Source organism: Corvus hawaiiensis, chromosome 4 (assembly GCF_020740725.1).
Source record: "Corvus hawaiiensis isolate bCorHaw1 chromosome 4, bCorHaw1.pri.cur, whole genome shotgun sequence".
Taxonomy (NCBI): domain Eukaryota; kingdom Metazoa; phylum Chordata; class Aves; order Passeriformes; family Corvidae; genus Corvus; species Corvus hawaiiensis.
Window position 1 is genome coordinate 13,928,560 of NC_063216.1, and position 19,394 is coordinate 13,947,953.

The 19,394-nt window shown below is 43.0% G+C and overlaps 1 protein-coding gene across 4 annotated transcripts in view; it reads left to right on the top strand.

Annotated features, from left to right (window-relative positions):
- Window positions 1-19,394, top strand: part of BORCS5 (BLOC-1 related complex subunit 5) — a 65,893-nt gene that overhangs the window by 7,974 nt on the left and 38,525 nt on the right. The window contains exon 3 of one of the 4 annotated variants that reach the window (XM_048302765.1): window positions 2,313-2,358. The exons of the other annotated variants lie outside the window; for them this stretch is intronic. Coding sequence (XP_048158722.1) covers window positions 2,313-2,358 — 46 coding nt within the window. The remainder of the gene's footprint in view (window positions 1-2,312; window positions 2,359-19,394) is intronic. 4 annotated transcript variants of the gene reach the window in all.

The window sequence follows — 19,394 nt, forward strand, 5'->3', positions numbered from 1 at the left end:
CATCCAAAATATCCAAGTGTAATTATAAATGTGTACAGAATGTGTAATCTCTTTATGTTGGGAGGAGACTGGAAATCAGATGCATCTGATTGATAAGGCAGAGGAGCTTGTGTGTTCTGCTGGAGTGTAGGTGGTGAATCTTTCCAGACAAGGATAAGCATGTAATGGGAAAGCACATGGAGAACTCTTTTTTGTCCTCAAGGACTTCAGGCATCAAAATCTGGATAGATTTTTTTCTCTTTTCTCTCTCTCCTTCACATTTGTGTACTTTTATTCAGCATTACTGCCTTGTTGATAAGTTAAGACTTGATTGAATCTTTGGCTGAAGGGCCAGTGCAATTTCTCTTCTAACTTCTTTTTAGTGTGACGGTTGGCATCTTTCTCCAATGGATATCCATCTGTTGAATGTGATGTTTTCTATCGATGCAAATTTCATGCGAAGAAATGTTCCTGTTAGAAATGTGTCTAGGGGTTCATTTGTGCCCTGTATATACATAGTGTACATACCTGCCTTTTCTGTATATACCAGCTGTACATATGTAGCTTGCTTCATGGGATGCTGCGTGATCCCCGGTTAATATTCTTTCTCTTGACTGGTGGCTGCTTTTGGAATGCTTGTGTCTTACCGCTGGCCCAGCAGCAGCGTTGCAGTGCATCACTTTTGAAAATGGAATGTTTCTCTTTGATCTTAGGCTTTATAGGAATTAATAAGTTTATCCAAGTCCAGAAGGTTATTTGGTTTTAGGCCAGTTGGTTTATTGAGAAATATTATGCTTGCCCAACAGGGTGTAAACTATTGCACCCTAATTATTGATTTTTTTTCCCTTATGGGTGCCGATTCAGTCGAGTGACTGTGGTTGAGGTAAAGGATGAGAGGATGCTTCTGTATCTACTGCCTGTCTGCAGTTAACTACACTTTCTATAACATCACATCATTCAAAAACTCCACTCTTGTCTTTATTTCCTGCCCAAACACTATCAGCAGAATGAAGAGCAGATTCCAGAAAGTCATATGTGTAAATAATTCCCCCCTTTCCTAATTAGTGTTTGACTTTAACTTAGATTATATGAAAACAAGAACGGTATTAAGGTACAAGTGAAAAAGCAGGTCTGCTCCAGCCCTAAGCCTTGTTATCAAAGCAGTGTGGTGGGAGCTCAGCTTTAACCATGTTCTCTCTGGATAATTGTGTAAGATGAGATCAACAGCTGACCAGTAAAGCACAGGTCAGCAAGCTCATTGTTACAAAACCTTGAAGTTTAGAATCAAATTTGATCTGCCTCTATTCCTTTCTTAGGGCATCTTAACAAAAGGGAAAATAGGAATTTTGTGGTTCATTTAGCTTAAACAGTGAGGTCTGACAGACTGAATATTCCTTCTATTTTCCATGTGGGGCTGGCCATGGTATGCTTGGCTTGTTGACACCCTTGCATGCATAAACCAGAAGATGTGCAATTGCAGATTGCATATTGAACCCTGAGATGCAGATCATCTCCTGGACATCCTGATTTTCAGGGTGCAGTAGTAACAAAATGATGAGTAGTAATGTTAGTAGGACGTGGAATTGCTGCCTCTTGTAGCTGTTATAAGCACCACTCTGGCAGTGTGCTGTGCATCTCAGCCTGGGAGCCTCCCTCATCCTGAGGCAGTGGTCAAAGAAGGGATAAGTTACTCAAGGACAATGGGCGGGAGGAGATGTACATGCTCTAAAGCAATAATTTGTATCCATAATGGATGTTCAGGGTGAAATCATGACTTTGCTGACGTGGAAGGCAATGCTCTGTCAGTTCCAACGGAGCGAAGTTTTCTGGCCCAAACCAGTGAGCATTTCTGTATAGTTTAAATTTGTATGGCAGAGTGCTAAGGTTGATGTTTGAAGTTTAACAGTATGGAACAGGTTCTGGAGACAGTGTGGAAAGTTGCCCAGTAGGATTGTTAGTTAGTTCTCCCTCCCACCATTAAACTAGATCCACAAGGGCCTTGGTTGTTCAAAAGATGGGAACTTCCTTAGGAGTTTTGTGTGTTCACCTGTCTGTTTTCTACACTGTGTATTAAATAACTACAGGCTAGAAAGCATTTGTTGCTCAGGAGAAGGGACTGAATATCAGGATTCACACTCCTCCCTTCACTCTAGCTCGCCCCCTTCTCTTTGAGACAGCTTGCTCTTGTCGATTCCTTGACCTTGCAGACTGAGCTAAGGGGCTCCTGGCAGCCTTTGGTGGGAGCTGCTGAGACACTGCTCAGGCTGTGGTCATCCTTGGAATGCTGTAACGCAGTGTGGGAGATGCTTTTCTTTTTTTTTCTTATCTTTCAGCAATCTTAAGACACTTGAGAAGTTCTGAAGATGGCACTGCAGTGATGTGAGCACCTTTTGTGTGTCTTGGTATCTTGGATGCTTGTGGAGGTTTTTTTTGAGGTTTTCCTGTCTGTATGTGTGTGATTGTTTACCTGGGTGTTTTTACCTGTGTTGCATGTCTACTTCTCTCATGTTTCAAAGTATTTATTAACTGTAATTGTGGCACATAATTTCGGAGAAGACACAATATGCCCAGGCTGCCCCTTGATGTGTTCATTAAATGCAAAATGTACATTATCTCCTGCCTGCTTCTTGTGTTAAAGATCCACTGTGAGTATGTTTCTTCATGTGGTAAAGAGTTGAAGGCGAAAATTAGGTGCACTTGCTGTTTATGAGAAGTTTTTTTGTGAAGTTAAGGGCAAACAGTAAAAATACTAGGCTGCTGTTTGAATACACTTTGTGGGGGGTTTTGGGTTTTTTTATATGCTGATGCATATAGAAATGACAGTCTTGAAAAGGTAGGTGTGTCTGTTCTAATGCAGTGAAAACTGAGACTTTATGATCCCCTGCTGCTGTTGTTAGTTAGGATATCCCCTGGAAGTCACTCGTGTAACTTAGACAGATATATTGCATTGTGAAGTGCAGTTCAGTGTTGCAGTAAAAGACCTGAGAAGTTCAGGCATTAAAATGAGATTCTTTTCACCATGTTACATCAGTGTGGCAGTGGTAAATTTGTACCTGAGGGAAAGGTGGAACAGCAAGTGTGATACTGAGACAGCAGCACAGGCTGCTAGTGAGTAGCTGCTGTGCAGGAGAAATCGGTGCATTTCATGCCCTGGGAATAATGAGGTGCACCAGCAATCCTTCAGCTCAGGGTTGCAATGTCCTTTCTCTGTTTTCTGACTTGCTGTTCTTTACTCCCGTAGTTAAAAATACGGATACTGAGATTGGAAAGCCTGCAGTCTAGGTAAGTGCCACAGGGTGTCACTGGAATACAAAAGAAGTAGCAGACTTGATTTAAAAGGGCTGGAAACCTTGCTGAAACAGCACGCTGGAAACTGCTTTCTCTTCGAGCTCTTTTCATGAACATTTGTGTTCTGTTTGCACTGGTACCAAGTGACCAAGGTCTTGGTGACCTTGCTGGATTTGGTACCCATGGGAGCTGTGAGCTGAGCCACATAGTGCTTTACTGAGAGGCAGCTACAGGCTGAAACAGTACTGGGTCTGTGAGAAGGAGATGGTGCAGTGATCTTCAGCCAAAAGCCCTTCAGAAGGCTTTATGATCTTGCAAAATAGAAATATTGGGTGCCGCTTATCTTCAGTTGTTGTTACTGGCGGGTTTCCAAGTGTGCGTGGTAAGAAAATGCAGATATAGATCAGCAGTAACGCAGGTGGAAGAACTTGAGGTTCAGAGGCTGTCTGTGGCTCTTGATGCTCACCTCAGTACACCATCTGTAACATGGATTTTAATAGTATTTTCTTGACAACACTCTTTTGGTCACAGGTGTGTTGAAGATCGAGGTGTTCTCATGCCAAGAGAGTGGTGAACAGTAAGTTCTTCCCTCATGGCCCATTATGCTGAGAAAAATGTTTATTCAGCATAGGGGATTGAAACTGGGGAACTGATGCATCTAGAAAACGATTGCAACACTCTTTCCTTCTCCCCAGCCCAAAAATGTTCAGCTCAATCAGATCTTCTTTCCAGTTCATCACCAGCCCTACAAAGTGGTGTTGCTGCAAGAGTGTGGAACATGGGATGAGCTGGGTGAGGGGAGAGACGTGAAGTGAGAAGGAGAAAGGGGAAGAAATAATGTGTCTGTTCAGTGATAGCCTAAAATTCCAGACTTTTACCCCACCTTCCTCGTGTATGAGTACAGGTAATCTCACATAAATGAAGACATTTGTTTTGGGAGAATCTTTGTATTGATCACATATGTCAGTTCAGCTAAAATCCAGTGCTTTGCTAATTCTTAAGTTATTTTTAGGAGAGGGAGTGTGGAAGGGGAATGTGTTGATCCTTAATCTCTCTTGCCTTGGAAATGTCATGAAGGTATCTTGTGTCCAGTCTGTCATGCTAATAAAAGCCCTTTGAGTTTGCAGGGGATTTATGTGATTCTCTTCTCATCAATGCGTTAATGGGAGGTCTGTACCACAACATCTGGACATCAGCTGGAGAGTATTGCCCTTCGCTAAATGCTGCCCAAACCTTTTGGTGCTTGGGAAGGTGCTGGTGCACGCCAGGAATTTAAGATTATAACCTATTTGCATATAACTATTTTAAAAAAATTAAAATGCTAATATAGGCAACGTTACTGCTTGCCTAAATTTGTTCTCAGTGAGACATCATACAGAATTACTTGTGCAGATTCTCCTCCCCTTGATCTCACTGTCCAAAGTGAAATCTCTGGCAAGGCATGCCTCATCAGCACTCGGACTTTGGTGTAAAAGTACGGGAGTCTGAGTTTCCTCATTTAAAATTTACTGTTTGTGCAAACATTTTCTAAACTCTTTTGTCAGCTGCAATGGATGGGAAGCCATGTTTCAAGTTAAAACAGGAAGCATAGTGCCAAGGAAAACCCTTATGCTAAAGAATCCCTTTCTTTTTCATATACTAGCTGGCCAGGAAAGTGATTGTCTCTTCCTACTGTGTTTTCACTCTGCTGTGTCCTTATTGTGGTGGGTTTTCTGCTGTGCATCCTGCACCTTCTCTGTGAGTGTTGTGTGTAATTGGAAGCTGACCTGGGATCTGCTGGACTGCAGGTACCACTTGCAGTTATGCTGTGATTGGGATGTTTCCAAAGAGCTCCTTGGAAAGTGATCTTACGGACCAGGGAATTATAAGTCATAGTCATCAAGTGACTTCAAAAAACATCATAACTTTCATCTGGTAGTGTTTCAGTGAGTAACCCTTTGCTTTTAGTTCTTAGTCAAACCAAGATGGTGTTGACATGCTCCGGGAAGAACATATCCTGGTGATGCTTCACAAGTTTTGGATAAAATCGCTTATGTTTTAAAGTGTTCCTTTCAATACTGTGTCAAACACAAATAAAACTGCTGGGAAGGCACTACTGACACTCCTGGTGCTGGCTGATCTCTCTGCAAGGAATGGCTCAGGGCTGGCCTCAGCTGACTCAGGAGGAGGATGGGAAAAAGGTTGGTCAGGATTTTATCCATTCTCATTCTTTGTAATAGGAGTCTTAGAAGATTTCTGTCAGCTAAACAAAGCCTGAACCTAAAGGAGAAGCTTGATTTTCCTTTTAATCCTGGAGTCTTGACTTCATCTAACTGAGCAAAACTTTTATCTTGAATAGGAAGTGGAAGAGATACTAGAAATGAAACTTAAGTACTGCATGCTGCTTTGCCTCCTGTGAGAGCAAATCTTATTTTTTCTGTGATGCAAAAGTAGCAAGATGCAGGCGATTGAAATGGATGTACATGTTTGCATTTGTACATTTGCAGAAACAGGATGAATTAGGGTAGAATACTTACTCTTGGTTTTTGTTGTCTCCCATTCAGGGAACTTGTCACCAGTTTTAGTGTGACCTGAAATTTGGAGTCAGTTTGGGTGGTGGCTGAGTTGCTTTTTTTTGCAATAATTTGAAATTCTCCACTGTTGTACATTTCCTTAGTTATTCATCTGATTTATTATGTTCTGTGGTAGAGAAGACAGTAAGAATTTGTAGATTAATCACTTGGGAATGTAAATGATTTCTTTTGTCTAATGATCGCTAGTATGACAACTGATGATTAAGCTACAGTGATGTTTTAGACTTTCACTTCTTTTTACTTTAAATGCCAGATGCCTTTTATTACTATCTGAATCCAATTACTTTTGTGGTCAATGTTTGCATATGTATTTAGATGAGGAATGTAAAGGCTCAGCCTAGCTTTTAATGCCAGGCCATGGGACAGATGTGGTAGGAGCAGAATTATTTTTCATGCCATAGCTCTTACCTGTGCAAAGAAAATTTGTGGTGGTGTGTCTACCTTTGTACCACCTCAGCTTGCAGAAGAAAGCATCTAAAAAGGTTAAAGTTTTGATTGCATCAACTATTTAAAATGTAAGTAAAAATAAAGCAGTTTTCTGTGCTGTGAAACAACAGGAGTGGGTTAGATGCTGAAGTGTTGTACTGCAGGAGTGGGATTAACGTGGAAAGGGGTGGTCTATCCATAAAAATACAGTGAAATGGTTGAGTGAGTTGGCTAAAAATGGGCTGTGCTGATGTGCCATCATGGTCAATGTGCAACAGGGAAAGATAAGGATAGTGCATACAGGACAAAAGAAAAGGTAGAAATTGTTAAATATTAACAGATTCGGTAGAGTTTTGGGAAAAGGTGAGAAAGTAAGGATGTTTGTTTTCTGACCTCCAATCAATTAATATTTAACCAGTTGTCCTAGGTGACTCATCTCTACTCCTTGTAAACGAAATTTTGAGATGGAAGAAAGATAGGGTTATCAGTGTAACCAAGGAATTATCTGGGAAATAAAAAAGGAAAAACTCTTCTGGCAGGCAAGGAACTTGATTTGGCTCACCATGGGATCCGGCAGGCACTTTGGCTGGTGTGGGGAGAAATCCCAGGGGTTGTGGACTGAAGTCACGTGGGGGCCAGCTGAGATCAGCTTTGCCAGCTGTCCTGGTTAGGTACTTTAGGACTAAGGCGAGCACATATCCAAAATTAGCTTCTGGACGTGGTGCAGGAGAAGATAACGTGTGCAGGATTTATTGAGGCACTCTGGCTTCCCACAGAGTGTCCCATTTGGATTCACCGATGCTTTGCTGACCAACTTACCCCTCAGGAAAGTGGGGCAGGATGGTTATGAAGCACTGGGAGGTGATGCTGTGGCAGGAGTACAGACAGCTGGACTTGTGGACTTGCACCTCTGGAGCTTCTGTACTAACATTTTGTATTCTGCTCTTTAATTCCCTGTTTGGTTTGGTGATTTTTTCAAGAGCAAGGGTGAGCAGAACAGTCTAAACCTAATGGCTTGGAGCTCTTTTCCCTAAAACCAGCAGAATTGGGCCGTACTTTGAAAAGCAGCCATCTAGAAGGAACTGAGGTTTGAAAAGATAAAAAGTGCTGAGACTGCTCATAAACCCGTTGTTTAGAAACTGTTTTGATGCCAACTATTTTGATGCTTTTGATTTTCCCGCCCCCTTATCTTCTTAACTGAAGGGGCTTAGCAAGAAAACAAAATCTGTATTACTTCTAATTTTTGACCCTACTGAAGTTTTTCAGGAGACTGATCAAGTTCTGTACTGTGCTAAACTGCCTCTTTATTATCCAGATTGCTAGGCTTATTTTTCTTGCTAATCAAAATAAAGTACAGTGAAATCAAGATAAGAGTGTATTACTGTATTGTTCAAGCCCTGAATATCAAAAAATAAAATGAAATAAATCATACTATGCAGTTGAAAACCACAGAAATCTCTCTCTCCTCTGTCATTTCCTCAGCTTCTAGTCTGTACTACCATGCCTTAAATGTAACTTGGGAGTGTGTGTGGGTTCTTGGCTCTTTGAAGTCTTTGTGCATGTAAGAACAAAATTTACGTGACTTCAAGTGCTTTTCACTTCCTGTGGACCACCACACTGATTATTTCCCCTTCAAAATGTTTCCTTTGCAAAATGAAGCCACAAATGCACCCCTGCGTGAAATAGAAGGGATTTGAGTTGCTGGCATTTGGCTAAAAAAATAAAAAGAGATTTTCTAGTATGTGTATTTTCAGGCAGAGGCATTGCTCAGGCATGAGGTGGTTGAGTGGGGCTGGACTAATGAATGGATAATGTGCTAACTTAAACATGTCAAGGGTGCACTTAATGTTTTTGTTGCGTGAGACTAGATATGGGATTGTTTCTTGAAATTCAAGGCAAGTTGTCTATTTTACTACTATTGCTCATTCTATGGCAGGTGTAAATGGAGCCAATGCCTCAGTAGGATGGAGGCAGGGAGGGGGAACTGAATTTGGCCTAGTATTTACCAATGCCCAAAGGGTGTTGTTCAGTCTCCATATTCGGCTTAATATGTCAGGCAACAAACCAGGTACAACCTTGTTACTTGTGGATGGCTTATAGCAAAAATGAGAATTATTTCAAATATCTTTCAAATATATGGCAAAAAGTCTTTGAACCTTAGTGTAATAGTCTTTATAGGAGCACATGTAATGCTTAAATAACTTTTTTCCTGAAATTTTAATGAGATGAGCAAGTTTCTCCTAAGCATTTGACAAATTGGTATTTTCCATGAGCAAGTCTAGGGTGTATATTTGTTGCCTGTTCACACTCAGCAATAATATTTACTTTTAATGCCCTCTCTCCAAGCTTGTGTCACTCTTCTCATTAATAGGGCAGTTTCTGGAGAGCATCTGTGACGGGAGCAGCTCTTCAGATGTGCAGGGACTGTTTCCTGTGAAAAATAGGAGCAGATAGGTTGATAAGGTGGTTCGACCCTGCCTGGAGGCCAGACACCCAAGGAAGCCACCCTGTCGCTCCCCTCCTCAACTGCAGGGGGTAGAGGAGATACAACAAAAGGCTCATGAGTTGAGATGAGGGCAGGGAGAGATCACTCATGGGCAAGACAGACTTGACTTGGGGAAATGAATTCAATTTAATACCAATCAAAATCAGAATAGGGTAACAAGAAGTAAAACAAACCTTAAAACCACCTTCCCCTCACCCCTCCCTCCTTCCTGGGCTCTACCTCCTCCAAGCCAGTGTCACAGGGAGATGGGAATGGGGATCATGGTCAGTTCATCACACCTTGGTCTGCCACTCCTCAGGGAGAGAGGTTGGAGGCCTTTCCGTGCTCCACCATGGGGTCTCTCCCGTGGGGTGCAGTTCCCCACAAGCTTCCCCAACATGAGTCCTTCCCGTATGCTGCGTTTCTTCAGGACTGCTGCAGTGTGGGCCCTTCCCATGGGGTGCAGTCCCTCAGGAGCTGCTGCTCCAGCCTGTGTCCCCCACAGGGTCACAAGTCCTGCCAGCAAACCTGCTCCAGTGTGGGCTCCCCTGCCAGGACCCTGCTCCAGTACAGGTTTCCCAGGGGGTCACAGCCTCCTTTGGGCATCCCCCTGCTCCAGTGTGGGCTCCTCCAGGGGCTGCAAGTGGATCTCTGCATCCCCATGGACCTCCATGGGCTGCAGGGGCACAGGGGACTCTTCTGCTCCTCCTTCCTCACTGCTCTTGGTGTCTGCAGTGTTCCTCTCACATGTTCTCACCCTGCTCTTCTCTGGCTGCAGTTGCTTCAGCCCAGTAACTTTTTTCCTCTGTAAATCTGTTATGCCAGAGGTGTTTCCAGCCATCCCTGATGGGCTTGGCCTGCTGGAGCCCGTGGCATTGGCTTTGCTGGACAGGGGGGAAGCTTCCTGCACGATTCTCAGAGAAGCCACGCCTGTAGCCTCCTCTACTCCTGCCATCTGGCCATGCACCCCCAGTGCAGCTGAGGAGCAGACGGGTTGCTGTCTCCCTCCTCAGCCGCAGAGCTGTGTGCCTTGTGCCATGCTGTGGTGGAGCAAGCACAGCCAAGAAAGCAGAAGTAACATGGGATGAGATGCAGTGAGCAAAAGGGCTGGATCCCCTGTTTGAGCACTAGGGAAAGAATCTGTGCCAAAGTTCTAGGTTGTAGCATGCCTTAACACACTGATATTGGCTGTTCTGTCAGTACATTTCTACTGCTTCTGAGCTGTGGTAAAGTAAGGTAATCACAATCACAAACTCGCTGACCGTTGACTCTGTTGTTCATTTAGAACTGTGTCTGTAATTTCAGGGAGGAGTTAGAGTTCTGCTGGTGAGATCTTAAGTACTGTTTCATTAAACATTGGTCAGAGCCATTGCTATCCCACTTTGGATTCTCAGCTGTGGGATATTTTCTCTTGAAATTAAGCCAGGATGTGCTCACTTGCATGGAGTTGTGTGCAAATGCCTTTTTTTCCCTTGAGTCTCACTTATCAAAGTTTGGAGTTTACTGTACCTTGTAACTAATTTTATTCATTTAACACACTAGACTTGTTCCAGCCAAAATGTTGGTCGTGAAACAGTGATGAGAACTTTTAAGCTTGAAAGAAAATTTTGTATTTCTTCCACAGGAAATGTAATAAATGACCTAAAATAGTGTCTTATCTCATGTTTATACTAAACTTCCAACTCTTGTTTATCAGTTTTTTTCTTAAGAAACGAATGAACATTCTTTCAATCCTTAAGGATCAGAGAGCTGAAAGACTCCCGTGTTCGTGTGTTCTTCTTCCTTCATATTTTTTTCTTCACAGTGACGTTTTAGGTCTTGCCTACCTGAAAAGCCTTATCCTTAAAGTAAGACTTTGCATTAGGATGTGTATTGGGGAAGGAGCAGCTGCCCCCCTTGGAGTTCCCTGTAGTTCCAGGAACACTGAGAGCCAGGCTTGCTGCAACTGGAGGAGGTCCTCATCTGAGCTGCTCCAGCTGAGGTGATGGTGTAGGTATTGTTCTTGTAGAAGAGGTCAGGGAATGGAGATGTGCTGCATTACACTGCCCTAAAAAACCTTAGTTTTGCTGATATTTTGGGTCAAGACAGATGATTTCATACCAGATTAGGTGCCTTGTTGGGTTTTGTTGGGTTAGGTTTATTTTTTGGCTTTGGTTTCAGCAGCGAGCCTTTGAAATGAGACCTGGGATTTCTGACTAGAGTAGAAAAGTAAAAAAGTTAAGTAGCTGGTTTTGGTTTTCATGTATTTACCATTAAGCAGAAATGGATCATCAAGACTTCTGTACATTAGGAAGCAGTGAGACAAATGACAGTGACAACATTTTATTTTTGCCTTACTCTTCTTTAACTATATGCTCCATGAGGCAAAAGACAGAGCCACTTAACAATGGGCCCTAATGTTCTAAATGGCCTTGAGTTTCACTGTGGCAGCTTTTGACTTGGAGCTGAGCTAGGAAGGTCGCCTCAGTATTCTTGTCCTTGGAAGGACACTCTTGTACCTTCACTGAAAAGCCCTCACAGTAGGATGATTCTATCAGACTGGAAGATTTTAAAGACATTTGTTGCCTGAATGTAGGTAGGGGTTAACCAGTTGTAAAATGTACAGATTGGTTCACTGCCTTACATTCTCATTCTCTTGTGAAGTGACACTGTAAAGATACTGAGGGGATCTCTTCTGTCTAGGAGGGCATACTGCCCAAACCTGAAAAGGGAAAAAAAATGGTTTGACTGATTTTTTTTTAAATTGTTGTTGGTTGTGGGTTTGGTTTTTTTTTGTTCTTACAGTGTAGAAGGCAATTAATTGCTGTAGCCCCAGAGAGCTCTGCTCTTTTGAGGTGTCATCGAGGAGTTTGGCATGATACTAAATACACTTGCACTCAGGCATGCTCTTGTTCTACAGTTAATGATGCTGCCTAAAGGTGATGCTGTAGGTAATGGATTTTTTAAAAACTCTATGAAGTGGGTTGTACTTAACTCCTGTGCCCCTGCTTTGGGATAATAAGCATGGGTTTGTGTTAGGAAGCTGTTCGGTATTGAGAAACGTGTTCCTCAGGTGGCATAACTTATAAACCTTTGACATATCTCTGTTTGATTTTTTTCTTTTTTTTTGGTATGTTGGCATCTTGGGGGGTGTGTGTGTACATGTGTGTATATCCATGTATATTTATACACACACACACGTGTTGGATGAAACACTGCAGGATGCAGAGAAGCAGATAATCTTCCAAGCACTAGAGCAGATGGGCCAAGACTCCATGGCTTGTCTAGTTCTGGCTGTTTGGGTATTAGTGGAAGTAAGCCTTGTTGCCAGCTAGCCATGTATGTTCCTTGTAGAAAGAGATTTTCAAAAGACTTCTGTGTACAAGCTTACTGTAAAAGTAAATGGTAATATTTTCAAGAGTAATTAGGGATACTGGGATTCTTTGGTTTTTGGATACTTGGTTTTAATATTGTCTTTAAACAGTCCTAAAATAAAGATCCCTTTGTGGTATCCCAGTAGTGGAAGCATCTCTCGTGTCTTGGGTTGCAGCAGATGTGGAGCTTCCAGTGCTTTACGCTGCTGGTTGTCATATGGGTCACATGGCAAGTGACTGTACACTGAAACACATAAAGGTGACTCCTGTGCTGTGCTTTGCTGTCTCTGCTTCTGGGAACAGTTAAATGCAAAGGGAAAAAAAAAAAATGTTTTAAGAACATCTTAAACCACTGCAGTCTTTTATTCAGTGACTATCTGTCCCTTTTCAGTGAATGTTAAAAACACAGTCACAAAGTTGAATTTTCACCGTCCCCTGCTTTAAATGCAAATAAACAGTCATTGCATAGTTGTCTTCTGATGTCTTTGAAAGGAAGCTATTTCTGCAAAGTGAATACAATCTCTCTGTTATCTGAGTGAGCTGCTATCCAGTGCATGGCTGAATCAATCCCTGCAGAGACACAGAGAGGATGCCTGGAATGTAGTCCAGAAATGTTCTAGATTCATCATTTCTTAATAGAAGGATCAGACTGATGCATTAGTTTTGGGTTTTGGCCACATCTGGTAAACTAGCCCTCACAGAGGATATGGAAAAGTAAAATAAGGAAACACACTGCTTTCTTTTTCCTTTGTTTTCCTTCTTAAATGAACATTTGATTCCTATCAAAATGACATTTGTTGCCTTGCAGTCATATAGTTCTGTATTAAAGTGAGGCAGTCACTGAAGAACTGCAGGTTTAAAGAGTATTTGCTCTGAAAGCTTGCAGAAGGCAAAATTTCTCTGGCCTATGTGAGGAAAGTGCTTGGCTTGGGCTCCACCTGTAGGATGGGTACCATGGGGACTGCTGTTCACTACTTCTGTGCAGGTTCATTGCCTGTGCTGTTGGATGGGAGAACATTGAAATGGTGCTGTACAGAACTGGAACACTCTGCATGGAGAGGCTGGTGAAGAGAGGCTGATGTCCCCTCCAAGGCAAAGTGAGACAGTCTGGTTCCTCAGGGTATGCAGTATAGCTTGAGCTGATGTAATAGCTCCCTCCTGTCCAAGGAGGAGAATACATCCACCCACATTCCTCCTTGGCATGTCCCTCCATCCTCACCAAGTCTGACATTTATCAGACTCTGTGTGAAGCTGATTTGTGTTGCTAACACAGGAGAGAGCTCTTTTTGTGCCAGGTTAATTTTCTACCGTTAATAAACCGCTTTGGTCTATTCCGCTGTCAGACAAGTGCCAGTGTTGGTACAAGAGAGGAGGTGGATGCAGGGCCACCACCCCTTTGTGACAGTGATGAACCATTAGGAGGGAGCTGATTGGGCTTCATGCCAAGGCTTTGCTTCTCTGGTACTGGGTGTTGCTGGTTGACGACCCAGTCCCTTCCCCTTTACTTTGTGCTGGTGCCAGTGCTTGTTTGGGTGGATGTGCTGAAACATGCTGGCACCTAACCTGCCGTGAAACCATGGTCTCCAGGTGTGATGAAAGAGCTTTCCTTGTTTTTCTCTTGCTGGGAATCAGGTTTCACAGAGGACTTAGCTCCCTGATGGCATTAGCCTGGCAGGTGTGTACAGGCATCCCGTGGCACGCGCGTCGTGCTGTTCCTGCTCAGAACTCCAGAGTGCATCCATACCTTTAGATGAAGTCATGACTCCCACATCTGATTGCAGCATTTGCTGAGTAAAATAGGTCTAGTAGATCATACTTCTGCCATTTATATTGTCAGCCACATGTATATTGTCCATTTCAGCTGAACTGTTTGATTTTTATCAACAAACTAAGAAATTTGGACCCAGCAATAAGTCCGTAGTGGAATAAAATCAGATTTTTTTTTTTTTTTTTGGCCATGACTGCAGCTGTTCTGGATATCAAAGACTCTTATTAATTCTTTTTTGTTTTTAAAGTAATTGGATAGCCTGTTCATTCTTGGCTGTTTTATTCTATTTCTCCCCCTGTTAAATGATTGCACAACTTGACATTAAAATCAATAATTCCTCATTGATAATTGCTCTCAGGCTATGACATCAGGATTTTCTGGAAATATAAATTCATAGTGCTGATAGCAGACTATATGATTTCACTCTGGAAAGTGGCCAGTACAGTTGGACTCCCTGATGTACAGGATGCAAGGGAGGAGATGATACATGAGTCTGTGAATGTGCCTGACACATTGGGTCTGTGTTTTCGAGGGACTGATGTGTTACAAGAGCACAGCCTGTAATTCAGGTGCGCTCTGATGAAACCAGAGCATCTCCTTGCTATTAACTGCTCGAATATCTTGCTGTTCCTGTTCAGCTGTCCTGTTTCCTGCCTTTGCATTATTTATTTTTGCCTAGCAGAGTGATTAAGTGCTTCTTCCAAATATTGCTGCAGGGATTAGTCTGCCATAGGCTTTTTCCTTCTGGCCTTCCCACAGTTCCTAGCAGTTTAGTATGTGGGTTTCAGAGGCCTGGTGCAGACCTGCATTGAGACAGTGCTCTGCTCTGAAGCAGATGTATTCAAAAGGATTATCAGGAACATTCTTTGCTTGCACGTGGGTGGAGTGGGCTCAGTGTTTAAGTGAGACAGACCGCGGCAGGCGGCTCCAGAAGTTAGGAATTGCAATTAGATGCTGGAACAGTCAACCACAGGATCCTGCTGGGGCCAAGAATTTAACAAGGTTCAAAAAAGAGTTGGATGTTTGCTTAGGGGTTAGGAATAGAGGGAGTTGTCAGAATAAATGATTACCAAACGTTTTGGAGGGAGTCTCAAGCCTTATGTTTTTGGATCTGTGCTGGTTTCTAGGTATCAAGCAAGGTTACCTGTCCTGTGCTGATTCCTGGGCTGCTAATATTCTTATTAAGGAGTATTAATGTGATTAATATTATTAATTCCTCTTAGGATGCAATGCAGCACTAGTCAGTCCTCTAGTTATGTTCCACTTTGGCAGTTCTGTTTTTGAAAATGATGCCTGAGGCTTTTGGGGAACTGGGAAAATTCAATTTGCAGGTTTGGCTTGCAAAGCAATTACAACCTCTTGGTTTTTTACATTTTAGGGGAGGGCTGCTTGTGGTAAGGGAAGATGTACACCCTCAGCAGTAATCCCATTGCTGTGAATACCCAAACTGCCTTGGAAGGAGTCGATTTGGGTGTTAGGGACTAACTTTTAGGCACTGCAAGGCAGCGTCAGGGAGTCTCAAACTGGAGCAGTGGGGCAGAATCATTCTCAGCTAATAAAGTTAAGTGTGTCCCTGAGCTCGGGCTGTGCACTTCCCCCAGACCTCAGCTTGTGTCTTTTGCAAGAGACTCTACTGGGCTTTGTAGCTTTGCCTGCTTTTCAACATTGACTTGTAGCTCTTCACAAAGCTTTTTAGTTTTAAACATGCACGTTGTACACACCTCAAGCACTGCAGTAGTCTTTGGGGAGTGGCATGAGCACAGCAGGTTTCATGTCCTGATGTTCCAGCTGGCTCGCCAAGTTCAGTTGGAACTTAAAGCTGGTTGAAGGCAGTCTTATTTTCCCTACTCCCTTATGTTATCCGTGCCTCTCATGCAGCCAGACAGGGAGCTGAGCCAACTGAAAACTTAACCCTAGCCTCTCTAAAATAACGCTGGCTTCTCTTAATCTCATTTCCCTGAACTAGCTTTCCACCTAGCCGTAAAGCAACAGTGATGTAAAGGAGAGGTCAATATAATGTATTTGGGTTGTGTATGGGGACGTAAGACAGCAGCTTTGGCTTAAATTGGCTTACCTTGTATGCTGAAACACAGTCTTTCTTCCAGCAATCCTGGAAACAAATTCAAAGCAGAAACAAGTTGGAGGGTTTATACCCTTACTTGAAGTGTTTGAGCTTAGGCTTCCATGAACTTCCTCATCTGCAAGAGGTTATTGATTTATTTATTTTGCTGCCAGTTTTAAGGGAAAGGAAAATAAGTAAAAAAAAAATCCTATGGGTTAATTCCACTGCTTTTGGATAAAAATGGAAAGGACAGAATTTTCATCCTCTTCCTATACTTGTTGGAAAGATCTGTTGCAAACAAGAGCAGTGATATTGTCAAGGGCTGCTCATTAATGTTTTCTCTATAGCAGCAATATAATTTCTTGATAGTTAAATGGTAGGATTTTACACCGTGCTTCTACCAGTATTAAAAATTTTCCTTAGGAAATAACAATAGGATGGAAAGAAACTTCCAAGATTTCAGGGTGTGCACAGCACCATGGGTGAATGAATGAATGAATGAATGAATGAAGCCTTGCAGGATATGGTCTGATGGTTGTGGAGACGTTGACATTCGGCTGTAGGGAAAGTCACCATTTTTTAAATAATTTCAGTGATGTGAGTCAAAGGCATAGATGCCTTCAATATAGTATCATTAAAGAAGGAGTTTCTTTACATTGTGATTTTTGTGCTGCAGCCGTAGTTGGGAAGTGATTACTTTCTCCAGAGTAAGGGTTTTCTGCCCTGTGGTTTCCTGTGTTTCCAACCTGTCTCGGTGTCTGGCAGTGGCTGGGTGAAGGTTAACGTCTGGGATGCAAACTGCTTCCTCTATTCCAGGTTCTCTGCTGAGGTCACCACTCTCTCGAATGGAACTCTTGCAGTGAAACCTGGAGGATGCAGACAAAACTCCTCAACTCCTGCCCCACCTGATTAAACCAGGACAGGCTGGTTAAAGCATGCACAGAGATGATGGTGCTATTGCAAAATGTGTAAAGACCCTGTGTCTCCTTTTTAAATTGTACTGAGACCTGACCGTGTTCTGGTCTCAAAACCAGTGGAGTCTGACAAACATGTTTTGTGGTGTCAGTCTGGTGGAGAGGAGAGTGCATTCTTAAAGACTGAACATAGGTAGGTTGGAGATAAATAGCTGTGAAGTTTGGTGTGCTCTGAGAGGGGAGAGGTTGGGTTAAATGAGGCAAAGGAGTGGATTTCAGTCGTAGAGCTTGGAATGCTTTTGGTAAAGAGGACCAGGGGAGAGCTTCATGCCCTTCACTTGGAGGAGAGGAGGGTGAAGCTGCTCCTGTTGAAAAGACAAGCTCTGCATGATTGTTGAAGCCAGTGGGTGCAGGTGGCAGGAGGTGCATGACTCAGGCAGGAGGGGGATTTGTAGCTTGTTCTTGTGTGATCTCGGGGGAGTGTTCCTGTGTACGACAAGTTTGGATGATGATCGTGCATGATTTTGAAGAACTTACGTGGGCATCACAGAAATTGTAAGTTGAAACGCCTGTGTTTACCTTAGTTCTCTCTAAGGAAGGACCTGATGTGGGTTGAAGTGTTCTGGTTGAATGACAGTTGTCTTTATCAGCCACAAGCACTGAAGAGTCACGTGCTAACCACAAAAAAACCCGCTCAGACATTTTGCTTTGTAGACAAAAATCAGAAGGCAAGTGGAGAAATATGGGAAGAACATGTGTTTTCAAGCTCTCTGCAGCCAGCATGTCTAGAAGTACAGGAGATAGTCCTTTAACTTTGCTAATACTGAAAGAAAAAATACTACATGTCCTGAAATTTGCAGTGCAGTTATGGAAGTAACACTGAATCTCAATGTGTGGGATGGGTGCATGCACACAATCACATGTACAGTAATTACAACAGCCTGAAATTCGTGTGCTGACCACAGTGAGCTTGCTCCATTTTTCAGTAACTAAGAAAGGAATTTGGCCCCATGAATGAATTTGAAACGCTCTCAGAAGCATTCCTTCATGTTATAAGAAACATGTGCATTCTGCGGTCGCAGGCGGTGATGGCCGTATACCAGAATGCAAATGGTGTGCTCCTTGTGCTGCTGCTTCTCTAACCCAGGCTGCACTTGATCAGTTTGCATTAACCAAGTGGGAGAAAAGAGGCAGAGTGCAAACACTGAGTTAGAGCTGGGTGTAAGTTAAAAGTCCTGTTCTGGTAGCAATTCCATGTACTCTTTGTTGGAAGGATGCAATATGATTTTACTGCAAAGGGGTAATGTTCTGAGAAGTTTTATAATGTTCTTTAAGAGTAGCAGAGATTCTTCTTTGGGTACCTGTTCCACTGTTAGATCACCTTCATAGTAAAAAAACCCAAAAACATAACAAAACTGAAAGAAGCTTATGTTTATGTGTTTCAGTTTTTGTCCACTACCTCTTACCCTTTCACTCTGTACTTGAGAAGAACCTGACTCTTTCTTTTCTGCCTCCCATCAGATGTTGATCATAGATGGGGTTCTCCTCCAAGCCTTTTTTCTTGAGGATGAGCAGTTCCAGCTTGCTCAGCCTTCCCTTGTGGGACAGATTTGTAGCCCCTTAATGACCTCCATGATCCTTCACTGGACTTACTGCCAGCATGTCCATGTCTGCCTTGTACTGGGAAGTTTAGCACTGGACACAGCACTGGGCTGCGCTGGGCAGAATGGATGGACCACCTCCCTCTATCTGCTGGCAGCTCTTCCCAGTGCAGCCTGGGATCTCTTGGCTGCCTCTGCTGCAGAGGGTTGCTGTTGGCTCATGTTCAACTTGCTGTCAGTCAGTGAGTCCTTCTCTGCAAGGCTGCTCTCTCCCCCAGCATGAGCTGGTGCTGGGGGTGACTCCTCTCCTGGTGCAGAGCTCTGCATTTTGCATTGCTAAACTTCATGAGATTCCCATCAGCACATTTCTCCAGCCTGTCAAGGTGTGTCTGAATGGCAGAGGTGTTATCAGCTATTTTGTATAATCTGAAAGTTTGCTGAGGGTGCTCTGTCCCTTCATCTGGGTCATTTATAAACATGTTAAACAGTATTGGCTCCAGTATCATACTCTGGAGTCACACCACCAGTAACTGTCCTCCAGCTGGACTTTGTTCTACTTAACACAACCCTTTAAGCCTGGCAGCTCAGCCAGTTTTCAATCCACCTCACTTTTCTCCAACCCGTTTAGACGCTGTATGAAGTTAAAATCTGTATCAGCAAGTAAGGATCCATCAAACCATTTTTAATTAAAAGGTCCAGATAAATATTTCTGGAAACAGGAGATTAAGAAGAAATAGTAATGCAGAGGCAGAGACAGAAGGTTACAGAAGAGCACGGAGAGGAAAGGAGGTGGATAAGTACAGCTTTGAGTGGGAATTCTGCTAATGAGCTGTGGCTTAGCTTTTCCTTTGTCTGCAAGAGACTTTGGAAATGTGGACTGATTTTTGGGGGAAAGCAAGTAAAAATGTTAGGAAGGAAAAGTTCACAATCTTGTTTGGAGATCTC